Genomic DNA, 17,250 nt, shown 5'->3' on the forward strand with positions numbered 1-17,250 from the left:
GAGCACAGGAAAATGTGTTGCCAACCACCTGAAACAGACAAATATCTGCTTTTTAAAACCCTTTAAACCCGTTAAATGGACTGATGCCATTCATTTCTTCTTTGATTAACAGTAGTAACATCCTTCATGCACTGTATACTAACCCATATGATAATCATGCTTTATGAAGTGATGGCAATTGCATTGTAGCATTTAATGAAGAAATAACAAAATAATCATACCAATGATTAAGCACCAGTCTTCTTTTTTTCTGTGTGTGTGTGTGTGTGTGTGTGTGTGTGTGTGTGTGTGTGTGTGTGTGTGTGTGTGAGATACAGGTAAATGCTGAATTCCAGTGTATTACAACACTTCAACTGGAGATGACCTTCGCGGCACAGTTAGACAGAATTACACCTCAGTTGATGACAGTTTTCCAGAAGAAGGGCGGTGTTTCTGGGCAGAAACTTGCCCACCACTTGCAGATCATGCAAGAGGTAAATCTGAATATTGCAAATTCTATTTGGATTTCTTTTGTCTTAAGTGGCAGGTCACTGGTGAGTCCAATAAGCCGTTTTAGGTGACCAGCCAAGCAATCTAAATTTTGAAATTTCATATATAAATTTTATTTACTATGTTTGAACTGACATATGATAAAATTTACTTATTGCGAATGTCAGACATTGTTCTTTTTTCCAAATTGGTTTAATCAGCAACTCTCTTTAAACAGGCTGAAAGTGATGTTAAAGTGAAAAGGGAAGCAGTTCTCAGGGCACTTTGCCTCTACCTTGGTGAAGAGGACGGAAGCCTTATTCGGGAGTTCTTTGTAAGTCATTTAAGTCATTGTAAGCAAGTCATCTATACACACACTTTTTAGATAGATATCTGTGTGTGTGTGTATTACACACACACACACACACTTACACACACACAAACGACTAGATTGGAATTTAATTGTAGAGTTAATTGTTTTTTCTTTTACCTTTTTATTAAATGTTTAGGACATTGAAGGAGATGATATCCAGAGAGACCTGAAGAAGCACACCATGGGCATTTATGTCATCAACAGGGAGGATGGACAAAATGGACATTATGATGACATTGGAATATTTGTTGAAGGGGAGATAGTCATGGACAACATTGGATCTCTGGCGCAAGCTTGTGCATTGATGCTTGGAGTAATCTATGCACTAAACCTAGCCTTCCCCAAGGAATTGAAGGACTATTATGAATTCATTTAGAAAGTGTTGATGGAATTCGATGGTGAAAAGCTCTCCCCCAAAGTCTTTGGGCTGAAGAACAAAATTGCTACTGGATAGGAAGATTTCTAAAATAACACATCAAGAGAATGCTGTTATGTAAATTACCAATGACTGGTGCTCTTGTGAATAGGAGTGAAACTCTTGTACAACCATCATTTGTTCTGTGTTATGTTTCGATTGAACATTTTAACTTTCAATAATGAATGTTTCACGTGTGGTACATTTGAGTAGCTTGAAGAGCAACTTTGTAATTATTCAGTTATAGCTGCTGCCCTGCGTATAATCAGTGTTAACTCAACCGGATAAAAAAAACAAAAAAAACCCATTCATGATTACCACACTGCAGCACACTGGTAACACTTTAAAGACTATTAATTGTTTTGAAGCGAGTATGTTAGGTCAGAAAATATGTAAAACATTCAGAATCTTCAAGGAAGGACTAGAATGGAAAGACAGTGGTCAATAAGCAGTAAGGAAAACACAAGTTTAATTTTAAGTCTAATTACCTTATTAAAATGCAATTTCTAAATATGGATCGCAGAACAGCAAGTCTGAAACTGGTTAGTTTGTGGATGCATCAGTTTCTAATTGTGATACATTATACTGCTGGTAGTGTTTTATTCTTTTATGTAAGGAGTTTTTTTTTTTTTTTCTTTTTTAGAGGAAGAGAAACATTGGTTAACATTTCTCTTGTCTGTTGTTTCTGTTTTGTTTGAATACAGCTTTTTAAAGCTACTAGTTCATAGGCAAAAGTTTTGTAATTTGTATTATACAAATTGCAGCAATTTCCCTTAGAGATGTGGATTCTTATTCTGTTTGCAACAAATTTTGCATTAATAAATGATGTGAAAGAATGTTGTAGTTTTCATTATTGACGTTTTTAAAAACTACAAATCAGGGTAAGCAATATTTTTTAAGTAAACTTAACTTAATTGAAATAGAGAGAAATTAACAATTTGATTGATTTGAATATAAGTTTGGGACATAAGTGTAAAGGAAACAAATTATTCTGGTACATTTAACACGACCTTAGTTGGACTTACTAATAATATTTGACTAAGACGTATCCACAACAGTTAAGTTAAAGTAGCTTAAAAATATATGTTGGTTTTACTCGCTTAAATTAAATTCAGTGTACTTAAAAAATATTTCTGGATTCAAACAAATTTATTTCGTGCAACCACTTGTCATAAAAAAATTGAGTAAATTGAACAAAACATTTTTTTCAGTGAAGGGTGGCTGTAATTGCCAGAGCTGGGCTAAACCATGCAATTAGCTTCGAATGACAAGACAGTCGGCAAGCTGAAATTAGCCAGTTACCAGAGCGTCCCCCAGAGAGAGAGGGTGACGTGTCTCCCAACCTTTTACAGATGAGGAAGAAAAAGCGGCTCAAAGAGACAGGAAATGGGAAAAGATAAAGAAGAGGCCTCGGCTTAAATGCTTTGCATAAAGTGTAATTACAAAAAAGGCTGGCATATTCAAGAGAATAATGACATGGAATATGAGGACGAAACAATGGAGCACACGTCAAACCCTACATTTTCCCTGTACATTTACCCCACTGTGGGTCAATCTGAATTGCACTTCCTGTCTGTCCTTTGTTTCACGCAGGCGGGATTCACTTTCTAACATGCTTTTATTTGAAAGCTTTCTATTCATATGTACTTGGTAACATTACCTATATTTATCACAGTCATTTGTTTTGTGTGGTATTAATGGGAGTTTGTTTGATGTGCTGTTGGCCCAGCACTGCTGAATGTACACTAATCCAAGCACAAAGACCAGATGTCCATTTATTGCTTGATTTCTTTCAGCCAACTGTCAGCCTGCGCTCTTCAGCTGGCCTGCAATTAAAATTAAGTGTGCGGTTCAGCTGCTTCCCAACTACAGTATCTGTTAACCTCCCCTTTAAAATCCAAGTGCAGAATTATTATGCATTTAAAGGGCAGAGGACACTATGCTAGCGACTTAAAAAAATTGACAAATATCAAAGGCTAGAGCAGCCAAATTGCAGTAATGGGAATAGTTCTCTCAATTTTCATGATTTTGAGGCATTTACCAAAATGTGAACAATCAAGTTTCTGTCTGATTCCCTCTGTTCAAACGGACCTTTCTATGCACCCTCATAGCACTGCTCCACTGTGAAAGGAAGAGGCAAAATCCTAGTAAAAAGCTAATTCATGCAGATACCAAACCAAAATGTAAAGATGTTTCTGTCTCATATTCCCTCTAACATTTCCTTTCATTAACTGCTCAGGATTCTTCTAGTCATTCATTCATTCATTCATTCATTTATTTGTTCATTTCCAGGCACAACAAATACCTATATTGAACATAAAATGCACAAAACAAAAAACAAAAATTGCCTGAAAAAGGAGTGGGACGAAGAAAACTTAGTGACACAAAGGTTTTTCTACCCTTTTACACTGAAGTCACAGCTTAATCTAAAACTGGTTCCAACACTCTCTTAATTTATATGTATATGCTGTAAATGTATTGATTTTTAGGGCAATCTCTGTTCCAACAAGGTCCCAAAACTCTCCCGAACTGTTGGACTATCCAATTAAAACATGAAAATAACTTTATGTTCAGTGAGGCAGGAACAAATATTTCATCTGAGACAAATATTGATAAAAAAAAAATAATCACAGCATATTCTTCACTGTGAGTCAATGTTAAATTAGCAAAAGGCTCGCTGACCATTCATCTCATGAGACGCAAAGCTAAATGCCAAAATGATCAGCTAGTATCACATTGTTTCAAAAAGACAGCGTTTAGATTTACTGACCTCATATTTGAATTCCACAGAGTTACTTTCCTGTCTGTCCAAAACAACTATACTAAATGAAGTGACATAAAAACTGATGACAGATAAAAATGACCTTTTTTTTCTTTTTTGGCTTGCTCAAAATCTGCATTCTGAGATGCATACCAGCCTTATGTACGCAACAGTCAGCCCAGACAAATAAACCAAGGGAGAACTGTGAAAAAATGTGTCTCTAAGATCCCATAAAAGTACAATAAACAAGATAAAAATTCTCTGAACAATTTCCAAATAGTGTGGTAGGGTACTAAGAGGGCTTTGAGATAAGATGGAACCTGATTATTCAAGGCCTTGTATATGAGGAGAAGGATTTTAAATTCACGTCTGGATTTAACAGGGAGCCAATGAAGGAAGCCAACATGGGAGAAATATGGTCTGTCTTTCTAGTTCCTGTCAGTACTCTTGCTACAACAATTGAAGGCTTTTTAGGGAGTTTTTAGGACATCCTGATAATAATGAATTACAATAGTCCAGTTCAGAACTAATAAATGCATGAATTGCCTTGAGAAAGCTGCTGATTTGGCACCATATACGTAAATAAGATTAAATTGAATGAACTAGTTTTTCAGCATTACTCTCAGACAAGATGTTTCGAATTTTAGAGATACTGTGTTCAAGCAAGAAAGAATTCCTACATATTTGTTTAACATCCACACGACGAATATATCCTGGTCTCCCAAATTCCTCGCAGTGTTACTGGAGGCCAAGGTAGTGCCATCCAGAGTAGGTATGTGGTCAGATGTCGCTTTTAGGGCACAATGACCTCAGTTTTCTCTTTTAGGAGCAGGAAGGTCATCCAGATCTTTATGTGTTTAAGACGATTCTGCAGTCTAACTAACTGGTCTGTGTTAACTGCCAGTGGTGGGTGTCATCTGCAAAACACTGACAATGTACGTTATGCCTTCTAATGACGCTGCCTAAAGGATGACGTATAATCTATAGTAGAGGAGCCCTGTGGAACTTTGTTAATAACCTTAGTGTGTGATGAAGATTCTATATTTACATCAACAAACTGGAGTCTATTATATAGATTTGATTCAAATCAGTCCAGCGCAGTACCCTTAAGACCTAGAGGCTGTTCTTATCTCTGTAATAAAATATTATTGTTAAGAGTATTTAATGCTGTACTGAGGTCTAACAGGGCAATCAGAGGGATGAGTCCACTGTCAGAGGCCAAGAAAAGATCATGGATGGAAACTTCAAATAAACCAATCCTCTGCAGATGATCTGTTAGCTTTTTGCAACCACTTTTTCAAGAAATACAAGCATTTTATCCACAACATAATACGAATACAGTAACATAGAGAATATGTCCAGTATGCACTATTTAGGGTTCATTAAAATTGCCTATTCCTCACTAAAACCTCCATTCTCCACTCTCAACATACTACTAGTAAGTACCAGCAAGGGTACAGGCCTTGCTGTACCAATGGCCCACAGTGAAATGACACAAAGAAGACAGATGTCTGCAAAGAGCAAAAAGAAAAAAGAAAATCTATCCATCATCTCTCTGTGGGAATATATTGTTCAGCAAGTTGGCAAATCAGGAGAACCTTCCATATCACGCCCTTTCACTCTTCACTCTCAAATTATCCCACTTTTCTCATCGAATGCACAAACCTCGTAAATCCATCGTACCTGTAACAAAGGGTGACATCATTTCAGATTGGAAAAAATAGTAATGGGGTACTCTGGCAGTGTCTCTCCACACCATTCACTCCACAGTCAAATCATTTTTTTAATACTGTGTTGATCCTGGGACACAGGGTTCGTGGGTAGGTTTAGATATTTCACACGAATTTATGTGATTTTGATGTTGTTACAGTCTGAAAAAGAGATTTGACTGTGTCTTATTGAGCACGTTTAAACCCACATCATAATTACATCCACAGAAAGCAAATGTTAAAGAAAAAAAACTCTTTTCCACTTCTGCCATTGTCATAAAGCTCAATGTTCTATAATACCCTCTCTGTCCTATTTTATGTCTTCACTCCTCGAGGTGTCTGAGAAATGTACAATTGCCAGTCCAGTGTCTCCTCTGGCCCAGAGACTGCTTATTAGAGGCAGCCTGGAAAGGCTCGGCTTACTTGAATAAGCTAAATGAGGTGGTCATTACACGGCACATCTTTGCAGCTATTATTGCATCAGCCAAAGTGACCATTAAATGAGCTCCCAGCTCCCCCAATCTTTACACATTCTTCCAAGGAACTGAGGACGAGTTACAGTCCTCTGTGCATGTGTTCGGAACATTTTGTTCTTACCAATCTGATACTGTGCTGTTACCACAGAGCAATGGTTCTAAAACTGGACGATCTGATTTCCTCGTGTCAGCATTGTTCCCACATCATCATAATTAATGTTGTTCCAGGTTCAACATTGCAAGTGACCAATCACCTTCTTGTGACGTCATTCCTTTGCGACTTCGAAATACCCGCCTTCGATTATTTCGAAATACAAGTGAAGAAGCGAAAAACCGCCGCCTGTCCGCCGAATTTGAAGTCAATTTAGGATACTTTCCTTTAATAAACGGTAAGCATTATACATATGTTCCTCACTTGGCTTGCTGTTTGTTTGCTAGCGATAGGCTACTTGACGACAGCATTAGCTAACCAGTGTTCCCCAACTTTTTGGGTGTTTCGTGGCCCGGGGGTTGGGTCAGGCAAAATTGCAGTAGCTTCCCTGATCATTTTACAAACATAAGTGAAGAGAATCTGGACTTATGGTTGTGTGCTGAATCTATGAATCAAACTATCACCTGGAAACATAATTAACTGGTCCATAGCTGTGAAACTGGACATGAGTTCTTGATTCTATGGAGATTAACAGTAATCCAGAAATTTACAAATTTGTCCTGGTACATCGCGTAAATGTTGTCCCTGGGACATTGTGTAAATGTTGTCCCTGGGACATTGTGTAAATGTTGTCCCTGGGACATCATGTAGAAGTTGCCCTGGGACATCGTGTAGATGTTGTCCCTGGGACATCGTGTAAATGTTGTCCCTGGGACATCGTGTAAATGTTGTCCCTGGGACATCGTGTAAATATTGTCCCTGGGACATCGTGTAAATATTGTCCCTGGGACATCGCGTAAATGTTGTCCCTGGGACATCGCGTAAATGTTGTCCCTGGGATATCGCGTAAATGTTGTCCCTGGGACATCGCGTAGATGTTGTCCCTGGGACATCGTGTAGATGTTGTCCCTGGGACATCGTGTGATAGCTTGTAAATAATGGAATGAAAATTATTGATTGTTATTAACTTGTGAAAAAGAAGTGTAACAAATCCACATGTTATGTTCTTACACCCTTACAGAAACTGTGACTCCTTCACAATGTCAGGTAAATGTCAACTCATGTTGAATAATCAACCAATCAAGCCTTTTATTATCACATGCAATGTTACACGTACAACTGCAATGAAAATTTCACCCCCTTCTGACCATACATATATTGCTTAAACATCACATTGGGAAGACAGGTCGGAAACAGTTAGGAAGGTCAGAAAACAATTTAATTAATAGATGAGGGGAGAGGAGGAGAAAAAAGAACTACAACCAGACAAAGCTCCTAGAAGACTGAAATGGATGATGGTTGCAGCATGCAAAAAGAAAATGATATCTGTTGACTACAGCATATGCTTTCTCACAGATTACCTTGTGGGAGTAGCTGGACCAAACTCTATTGGTATTTCAAGTTTGAAATCCCTGTTTGACCAGACTAACATTTCAGATGAGGTACCTCTTGACATAAAAATCCTTTTATGTTGTCATAAAACTAATGTTAAATTCTGCTTTAAATACACTTTATTGTACAATTTACTTAATGAATCGTATTCCTTAGTTCTGTTTTTATTTATATGTATTTATTTATTTGTTTTATAAGGTAATAGATGGCCTAATCTATTTGCAGTGTGAGGTATGTTGAAAAGCTTGTTTGATCATAATGACATAGCATGTTTACGTTTTTTGTAATGTATTTGAAAACATAGGTGTATTTATGTTATTTTTATAGAATTTCCCTCACATTTATCCAATACCAAGCCAAATTACTGGAAAAATTTTGGATGGGTCCACAAGAGCACAAAGTGCATACTTTTTGAAGGTATGACTTGGACTGTGGTAACTATGTTCTTATCACAAAGGGTTTATAAGTTGCCACTATAAACAAACAGCATTTTCCAAAATTGAAGCCTTGTCAGAAGAACCTGAAAAATACCTTTCTGAAACCTTTTCTGTGTAAAGACTTGTTCAAAAGCAATGCACACAGATTAAAACATTTCTGTCTTGGCCAACTGATAAAGAACACCAAAAATTTAGTGGTGCGTGTTGAGTCTGTGGTCTTGATTTGTTTTGTACACACTATAGAAATTTAATTAATGTAAACCAAACAAACAAACATTTCTTTGTTAATCTAATTCTTTTTGTTCTTTTTTTTTTTTTTTTTTTTTTCTTCGTCAATTATTAGTTTGCCCAATCTCTCATTGACGGTAAAACACAAGTGGAGGAGTACAACACTGAAATCACAAAGCTCAGGTCCCGACTTTGCCACTACTTATTTTCCTCAATAGGTAAAGATAAAATTAGCTGCCTTCTTTTTCTCTAACATTGGAAAATGTAACTTGTACTTAAACAAATTATATTTTGCAGATCGAACTAGGAAGTGCAGTCAGTGCTGGTGTGTGATTGCAGCCAAAGACCGGGTACACTATGACATGTCCTTAGCCATATAGATTGTTTATTTAATGGACTTTGTTCATTTGTTTTTTGTTTGTTTATTTCTTCTTCTTTTTTTTTTTTTAATTCACAGGTGCAGTGCCAGAAATGTGGTGCATACAAGCACATGCGTTGTTCAAAGTCTGTTTGTGGCATCTGTATCTTCTGTGAGAGTAAGTCACAATATAACTAAACAATGTCCAAAAATGTTTAAAGTGAATTTTTTTTTCGTAATTTTGCCTTTGCACACCAGGACTGTGTAATTAAAGTGGACGTTTCAAGATCCAGTTTTTACACAAAACTATTTTAGACATAACTGTGTCGTATTGTGGGGATTTCTCTTCACAATTAAATTGATATAGTGCTGTTTATATCATTCTTCTTTATGTAACAGCACAGTGCAGCACAGCAGAGGGAAAGGAGTTGTGCAGCATAGTGGGTGGCTATACAGGAGGAGCAATAAAAGTAGCCAGTGAAGAATGTCATCAGGGAAAGCATCAGGCAGCGAATGACAAAGGAAAAGTTCCTAAGGGAGAGAACATCTGCAGCAAATCGACAAGTAACAGTGAGATAGGAAGACTGACAGTCAGAGATGAAGGTACACAGACTGAAGACAAAGAAAAAGAAACAGAAGTATACGGCACAAGTCTGAGTACAGATAATGCTGCTGCTGATGATGTTGACAGGATCGATGCAGATACAGAATTCCAAACTGATTCAGAAGGAACTAGTACAGTTTACAGAGTGCATGGTCGCTTATCTGTACCAAGCTCAAAAAAGAAAACCTACACAATAACAGAAGACGAGGTCAAGCGCAGAATCAACGCAGAGAACATGTCAGTTCATGTTTTCAGAGGTTTGATTGGGGTAGATATACATTTCGTGATTTTGATGTCACCTGAAATAAATCCGGGTTACTCGTATCAATGAAGTGACAATGTGGCTGGAAATTGTGCATTTGCTGCAACATATACACAATTACACCATGTAAACAAAAGCATTTAACTTTGTGCGCGTGTGTGTGTCTCTCTCTGCTCTTTTGGTGTTTGCACTTTTTCTTTTTTAGGGCCGTAAAGCCAAACTGCCCGCAATGATTCTTGACAGGCCTAAGAAGGCCAAAACTAAAGTAACAGTGTTTAGTGTTCTGAGTGAAGAGGAGGCTGGGGAGCTAGCCCTCGGGTTTGCCGGAAGATTGGCCTGCGATGTCACAACAGACATGGTCTGTAAAGGCATCGACCATTCAAGTTCTGATATGACAAAGTAAGTTAGTAAAACAATATGAAAGTTGTATCTTTTTTGGTATTATTTGTCATTTCCCCGTATTTGGGTTATTGGTGTAACATTGTTAATCTTACTTTCTAATAACAGACAGACTCTTCTCAAAATCCAACACAATCTTAAACATGAGCTGACTGATTCCTCAACCTTCAGTTTGCTGACACACACCTTTGGCCCCGCTGCACTGGATTCTGTCATTTCATTCCTGTGTGAAAAACTTGATCTTGTCTCTTAAATAATGAAACCTTTTGTGACTTTTGTTTGTTCTGTAAATCAGAATCTTGAAAATTGTTCATTGTTGTTCTAAGTTTGTGTTAACTATTTGGCAAAAATGATTGGTTCCTAATCCAAACAGCATAATGACTGTTCTAACACATATCTTAAAAATGCTACAAAGAAAGAAAATTATCACATATGTTTCAATATGAATGTAATTGTGTCACACTCGGTTTGTAGTAACTTTCCTGTTTTATTTTGAGTTTTGGTATGTTTACACTGTTATTTTTATTTCCCGTGTGTTCGTCTTCCCTTATTAGTTTTACTGTATTTAATTAGTCTGATTTAATAACTTATAATTATTTACTTTCCAGTGTTTATATATGCTCCTCGTTTGGATTATTGTTTGTTTGAGTTCTGCCTGTCTTTTCTATTAAAGATTTGGACTTTTGGACTATTAGTGGACCTCGTAGGTTTTTATTCTGTTCAATTGGTAATTGACTGGGTTTAATTTAGTGGCCTGGAAAACAGGCCGGAGGGGTCTGGTCATTTTAACCCCCTAAGACCCGAAATCTTCCATGGCATGCATTTTTAATTTCTCTTTGATATTTGGGCCGATTGGAACCCGATGAATGTAAAAAGAAAGAATTACCAGGTTTTTTTTTTACCTAATTTTTGTTTCTGAGAAAAATGAGAGCCACATATGAGGACATTAATTTGAAATTTCGATAGAACAGTTGCAGTATAATGTCCTCATAACTGTATATCAGGCACTTGTTGATCAAGATTTAGTATTTTGGTCTAAATAACCCAAAATGTGATGTCCACATGTGTGGACGCCAGGCTGGAGTAAAGTGTTAGAGCTATTTATACCTATGTAAACTTTTATACACTGGTTTTTACCTGTCTTGTTTCAGAAAGGTTTAAAAGGGTAATGTCCACAGTTTGTTTATTTATTTGTTTGAATTCAACATATTTTATTAAAGTAATTGAGCTTGAACACAGAAAAAACTGAATCAAATAATCATAAAATCAAATCACTTGCATATACTGAAGTCTAATCTACTCTGAGCTAATGCCGGTTTCCAACACTAATGATCGGGTGAAGGAGAGAGATGAGGGTGTGCACGGCCACTGGTGCTCTTATCCCTGTTCTTTGTGATACAATCCAACAGGAAAGCAGTCAAACCCTTGGACATTAGCCAAGTTAACGTTCACAAATATATACACACAGAGGAACTCTGAGCCCCAATGTCAGCATTAGCACAAACATGCCACTTCATACCAAATCTCAGTGTGAGGTCAGGTGTTAGTCTCATTCCATTATTCTGGCTATATTTTCTTACTCATTACTATTAAACTTATACTTAAGACTAACTATTAACAAAATCACACCCCAATAACTGTTATTACACTTTGTATTTAATCATAAAAAGGCTGGATGTTGAAACCTTTTACTTCTATTTTGTATGAGCCAGGATTCTCAACAGCTGATACTCTATGTCCAAAAAGTGACAGGTATCGTTTTATGGAGCAAAAAACTTAAGAGCGCATATTTTATAAATAATACCAACAATTACAAATGCAGACCTTTAATAGTAATAAGTAATCCTTTATTTATAATGCATAGCAATATAAAAATAGTAACATATGAAAATATTACAATGGGCACAGATGAATTTGTATCAAAAACAGCAACCAAGCCAAAGTAATGAATAACACACATAAATAACAACTGCTTGAGAGACCAAACAATTTCTTTTCAACTGTTCCTTGGCAGAAAGTTAAGACAGCTATTCAGCTTTAGGTTTCAATAAACAGAAGTAATGGATGCAGTCCCTTTGAAATGTCACACAAAAGTCTACTTATGCATATACTTAGCTTTAACTCTTCTCTTTTTTGTTTTGTATTCCAAAAGGTTTTCATTTTCTCCAGAGGATGTCTCTCTTTCAGTGGTTATCGACTGTTCACATTCATTTTCACAGACTGTTGGAATGTCGATGCTGGCCGAACGTTTCTTGCTAGAATACAATGGCCTAATTTTGCGTGCATTCTCTGTCGTCTTTATTTCGTACTGGCATATACTTTTGCCTACTTGTTTTGTTTTTAAGACATTTGTATGCAGTTCATCTATCATTGGAGTACGGTAATACCCTCTGGAATGAATGCCCACTGTTTAACTGTGTCTAAAACAGCATTTAGTTTTCCAACTGCATCTTCTGTGCATTTTTTGTCTGTGCTTTCAACTACAGGAGTGTCATTCAAAGTTGATAGAGGACTTTTCAGAGAGTTTTTCATTTTTTTAAAATGGCTACAAGCCACCTTCAGGCAAGCACATGTGTTATAGTGAGAGAACGTACAACAAGTGCACTGAAGTGTTTCAGCCGATGCAAAAAAACACAGATTTCCAAACAAACTTGGCATTTTTATCACTTTCAAGTCCTCACAGTGTACAAAGTAATGCCTTTCTTTCACTGCAATTCTTGCCAAGGTAGAAATGTCTGTTTCCATGTTTGGATAGATGTCATTGTCAGCCTCTGCTAATTTTGCAAGTAACACTAGATGCTTGCAAAGAAGTCCTCGTAAGCCATATGTACAGTTGCAGTAGGACTCAACAGGGCAGACGTCATACACCATGTCTTCTCTTGACTCAGATGGGACTTGATATGCATTAACTCCATGGCTGTTCTTGACTGTAATTTTAAGAGCCCAACCACTTTCCATCAGTCTTGAAGCAGAGTCTGAAACTTGAGACAAGGGGTCAGCAAACCTGTTTTTCATGCGGCCCACATCTTGCAGGGTTTTTATGACTGAGAAGTAGTCGTCGGCCTTCCCTAGGAGCACTTCAATCAGATCATCCAGACGCCTATTCTTGTAGCCAGATAAAAACTGGTATTTCAGGCGGTGGAAAAATCTGAAAAACAGTTATTTGAAATGATTAGTAACTGTAATTGAAGGAATTTAAAGTTTTAATCAAGACTGTATTATTTTTTTAAAAATTGGAATACCTATTGCACACGTCTTTTATAAAGGAATGCTCTGTGCCGGTTTAGCTGATTTAGGCAAATCCACCTACTCTGTTTTTTGTTGTGATAACATAAAAAACGCTGCTAGAATTTAAAGGATTTGCCTAAAACCTGTTCTGGCAATGACATGACGAACCTACTCAGTTTAGCCTCTTGGATTAAAGCATAATATCTTTTTTTCAGCAATACAATTGAATGAGGTCAAAATAATAAATCATACCTTTCAATCACATTGTTTGTTTCAGAACGAGCGTGACTGAAGCGACGGCCGTAGTCACACCACATGTGGCCAATGCCTTCCCAGTGCTTCTGAAAATACTGGCGCACCAAAGGGTATTGCTTAAATGTCTGGCAGAACTCTGCTGATGTGGCTTTAAAGTCGTCCTCCTAAGAGAATTGGATGCAACAGAATATATTTCAATCCATTTAACAGACCTATTGAAATCTTTAATATTATGTATTGAAGCCCTTTTCCTTTTATTGAATAACATTAAGAATTTTAAGTTATTAATAATATGTCGTGTTTTTGTATTAAGAAGCAATTATTTCTTCCCTTACAATGGCTAAGAAGGAACACTAAACCTATAAGCATATTTGGTTTCAGCATCTGTCTGTGAAAGAATCCCACTCACAAGTTCTACTGCACAGTGGGTGACACAATGATGGTCTGCACAGCTTAAGTACTTGTTTTGATAAGCAAGATAAGAAGCCAGTTTTAGAAATTGTTTCAAAAATCTATTTTGTATCTCTCTGTAACTTTTTTTAGCAACTGAAAGTTATTATGCTCTTAGTGTAATCAAGAAATCAAAATGTGAAATAGACAAATTACACTTACAGATGTGCAAGCTTTCAGCTTACAAAAGAAAGAAATGATTTCATTTCTCTTTTGGGTGTTAGAAAGCCCATGGACCCCGGACTCTGATTTTGAAAGCCATCGATTAACAGCCTGTGAATGTAAGAGAAAAAAAAGTTAATCTGGAGAGAGAGACAGAGGAGCAGCTGTACAAAAAGCATAAAAGAAAGCTGACGTCCAAAAATAACTTTGTCACTCACTGGACAAGAGGACCTGTGCATTACAGAAATCAACCAGGCAAACATATTTTTAAATGTCAAAAAGAGCTTTGGGAAGCAGCCACCAGAAGATGAGTGCACTGTGGTCTTAAATGGATGGACATAGTCACTCAACATTTTATCCCTTTATATTCATTAACCTGAGTAGGTGAATATCACAATGAGGCAAATCATGACAACAGGACCCTGTTGTAAAAATGTGTTTCAGGTGCATCTTAGACAACGTGAAAAGAAAACAATGTGGTTTACCTGCAAGACATGGTACCAGCATAGAAGGATAGCTGACTCTGGAAAAACCTTCTGCAAAGCATTTATTTCCGCAAAGTCTTTGTCAACCATAAATGCTCTACAGAAAAAAAGAAAACACTAAATGAGATTAAACAGTATGAAAATGTTTTTGCTATCTCAAAGCACCACTTCAATGCCAAATTAAACATTTCAACTCACAAGTAGATATATAAAATACGGCATACAGCCTATAGGAATAACTTTAACAACTGGAAAGGAAAGTTTTTTGCAGCCCATGCTGCAGCTATAGCATTAGATTCTGGCATGTTATAACTTTTTTGAAAAGGAATTATTTCAAAATCAATAGCTGTCAATGTATTATTTACCTCGGGGAAGTTGGGAAATGCTCACAAACTATTCCAAGAACAGTTTCCAGGGTTTTCTGACTTTCGTTGCTGACAATAGCATAGGCCACAGGGACTCCATGCCCATGATCATCTCTTACAACAAGTGTGAATAAGGGAAATGAATACTGGTTAACGCAGTGCGTGGTGTCAACAAATACTAACTGTTTTGCATAGTTCTCCATGTTTGATTTCATTACAGGTGTCTGCAAAACAATCATTAGTTCTTGGTCAGATGTGTATGGTTGATAGAAGAGAACATGTTCTTGATGTTTTCCATTAAGTAAGGTATGTACACTTTGACTGTCTCCACAGTTAAAGTGCTTCTTCCTCATCATGCAGGTTCTAACACTGTCAATGTCACGTGGTGTGACAAAATGCTCTCTGTTGTGAAGATCTCTGTGTCCATGTTCTTTGGCCCATTTATGACATTCGGTTAGTATGATGGCTGGCTTAGTTCCAAGGGAAAGCAGTTCCTCAATCTTCCTCCTCAAATCACTGGAAATATTGTTGAAATGTGCGTCTTTTGGGTCCGAAGGATCATGCCCATCATGCTTATCATATGTACGCTGCACGATGACTGTGTGGTCTTTCCAACATTTGAGTACTTTAAATGAAACATAGGCCTTACAGCCCACTGCTCTGTAGCGGTTTCGACTTTTTTTCCCAGCTCTGATGCAGTTGAATTTGTAATAGTCTCTTTTCCTGTCTTTACCTGAGGCAACATTTAAACATTTATAATGTCCATGAAGGGTTAATGAGTTCAATTTTTCTAACACAACACTGAATGGGTCCTCCTGGCATTGTGACACATGCACACAAAGTTGTGTGTCTTTTCCAGTTCTTTTTTTTTCGTCATTCAGAACACTTCTTCTAATTATGTCGTCCATTTCTGGTGGAAAAATAACGAAGGTTTAATTAGTCAATATTCATTAATTCATTTTAACTTGTTGTGGGGTTTTTTGCAATACAATGTAAATATTAAATATAATATTAAAAAAAAATATATATATAAAATAATATAAAACAAACAGGGGCTAAAAGAAGCTAAACTTTCATATGGTATGTCTCTGGCAACTTTAACATGATGTCCCAGGGACAACATTTACGCGATGTCCCAGGGACAACATTTACGCGATGTCCCAGGGACAACATTTACGCGATGTCCCAGGGACAACATCTACGCGATGTCCCAGGGACAACATTTACGCGATGTCCCAGGGACAACATTTACGCGATGTCCCAGGGACAACATCTACGCGATGTCCCTGGGACAAATTTGTAAATTTCTGGATTACTGTTAATCTCCATAGAATCAAGAACTCATGTCCAGTTTCACAGCTATGGACCAGTTAATTATGTTTCCAGGTGATAGTTTGATTCATAGATTCAGCACACAACCATAAGTCTAGGCCTTTTAGTCCAGATTCTCTTCACTTATGTTTGTAAAATGATCAGGGAAGCTACTGCAATTTTGCCTGACCCAACCCCCGGGCCACGAAACACCCAAAAAGTTGGGGAACGCTGGTCTAGAGAACACTGGTTAGCTAATGCTGTCGTCAAGTAGCCTATCGCTAGCAAACAAACAGCAAGCCAAGTGAGGAACATATGTATAATGCTTACCGTTTATTAAAGGAAAGTATCCTAAATTGACTTCAAATTCGGCGGACAGGCGGCGGTTTTTCGCTTCTTCACTTGTATTTCGAAATACTCGAAGGCGGGTATTTCGAAGTCGCAAAGGAATGACGTCACAAGAAGGTGATTGGTCACTTGCAATGTTGAACCTGGAACAACATTAATTATGATGATGTGGGAACAATGCTGACACGAGGAAATCAGATCGTCCTCTAAAACTAAGGGCCGTAGATGGTGGTAGAGAACATGGGCACTTGCAGGTGGGGCGTGGATGACCATAGGAAAAATATGGAGTGACCCTGAACTGGATTATATGATTTTAAGGGAAAAAAATAGGGTTACTTTCACTGAACTTAATCTTTTAGAGTTATTTATTTTTAGTGGCTAAAATCTGCAGAACTTCTTGGCAGAAAAAGTTTAAGAGCAGCAGGGGGTGACCTGGTTAATTCAAAATGTCAGATTACATAGAAATCTATGAGACAATGCTGCTCACCTGATCTCTGACTCAGTAAACATTTTCCTGATGAGTTTTTGGTGTCTGTTGCAAGTTTCAGGTTTCATTTATTGTAATTGTTAATTAAGAAAATTATCGTCCCCTTACTGTCACAGTGGAAGATAA

General features: G+C 37.2%; 2 protein-coding genes across 4 annotated transcripts; one reads left to right on the forward strand and one right to left on the reverse strand.

Moving 5' to 3' along the window:
- Nucleotides 1–6,379: 6,379 nt before the first annotated feature.
- Nucleotides 6,380–10,506, forward strand: LOC146616484 (uncharacterized). 3 transcript variants are annotated; one of them, XM_085374382.1, is made up of 10 exons: nucleotides 6,380–6,591; nucleotides 7,375–7,400; nucleotides 7,710–7,795; nucleotides 7,944–7,976; nucleotides 8,073–8,162; nucleotides 8,526–8,628; nucleotides 8,708–8,760; nucleotides 8,868–8,946; nucleotides 9,840–10,033; nucleotides 10,142–10,506. In XM_085374382.1, the coding sequence occupies exons 2-9, from the start codon at nucleotides 7,394–7,396 to the stop codon at nucleotides 9,845–9,847; spliced, it is 459 nt and encodes a 152-aa protein (XP_085230508.1). In that variant the 5' UTR covers nucleotides 6,380–6,591; nucleotides 7,375–7,393; the 3' UTR covers nucleotides 9,848–10,033; nucleotides 10,142–10,506. The 3 variants fall into 3 exon arrangements, with proteins under 3 accessions (XP_085230508.1, XP_085230506.1, XP_085230507.1); XM_085374380.1 differs by having other exon boundaries at nucleotides 7,375–7,795; XM_085374381.1 differs by lacking the exon at nucleotides 6,380–6,591 and having other exon boundaries at nucleotides 7,255–7,400.
- Nucleotides 10,507–12,400: 1,894 nt separating this feature from the next.
- Nucleotides 12,401–16,829, reverse strand: LOC146616485 (uncharacterized). Its single transcript, XM_085374314.1, has 6 exons — nucleotides 16,620–16,829; nucleotides 14,979–15,888; nucleotides 14,614–14,710; nucleotides 14,129–14,239; nucleotides 13,514–13,680; nucleotides 12,401–13,181 (listed from the first exon to the last, which is right to left on the reverse strand). The coding sequence occupies exons 2-6, from the start codon at nucleotides 15,884–15,886 to the stop codon at nucleotides 12,401–12,403; spliced, it is 2,064 nt and encodes a 687-aa protein (XP_085230440.1). The 5' UTR covers nucleotides 15,887–15,888; nucleotides 16,620–16,829.
- Between the last annotated feature and the right edge of the window lie 421 nt (nucleotides 16,830–17,250).

This window comes from Diplotaxodon limnothrissa, linkage group LG16 (genome assembly GCF_057381915.1).
Source record: "Diplotaxodon limnothrissa isolate DT_005_m linkage group LG16, D_limnothrissa_male_GT1.1, whole genome shotgun sequence".
NCBI classification, from domain to species: Eukaryota; Metazoa; Chordata; class Actinopteri; order Cichliformes; family Cichlidae; genus Diplotaxodon; species Diplotaxodon limnothrissa.

What these genes read in the sequence shown, in the direction of transcription:
- LOC146616484 (XM_085374380.1), top strand. Translation starts at nt 7,583, where the DNA reads ATGAGGGGAGAGGAGGAGAAAAAAGAACTACAACCAGACAAAGCTCCT. An exon ending in AAAGTGCATACTTTTTGAAG is followed by an intron (nt 8,163 to 8,525) that starts GTATGACTTGGA and finishes GTCAATTATTAG; the next exon opens with TTTGCCCAATCTCTCATTGA. An exon ending in CTACTTATTTTCCTCAATAG is followed by an intron (nt 8,629 to 8,707) that starts GTAAAGATAAAA and finishes TATATTTTGCAG; the next exon opens with ATCGAACTAGGAAGTGCAGT.
- LOC146616485 (XM_085374314.1), bottom strand. Translation starts at nt 15,886, where the DNA reads ATGGACGACATAATTAGAAGAAGTGTTCTGAATGACGAAAAAAAAAGA. An exon ending in AGCTGAAAGCTTGCACATCT is followed by an intron (nt 13,681 to 14,128) that starts GTAAGTGTAATT and finishes CAATTCTCTTAG; the next exon opens with GAGGACGACTTTAAAGCCAC. An exon ending in ACAAACAATGTGATTGAAAG is followed by an intron (nt 13,182 to 13,513) that starts GTATGATTTATT and finishes ACTGTTTTTCAG; the next exon opens with ATTTTTCCACCGCCTGAAAT.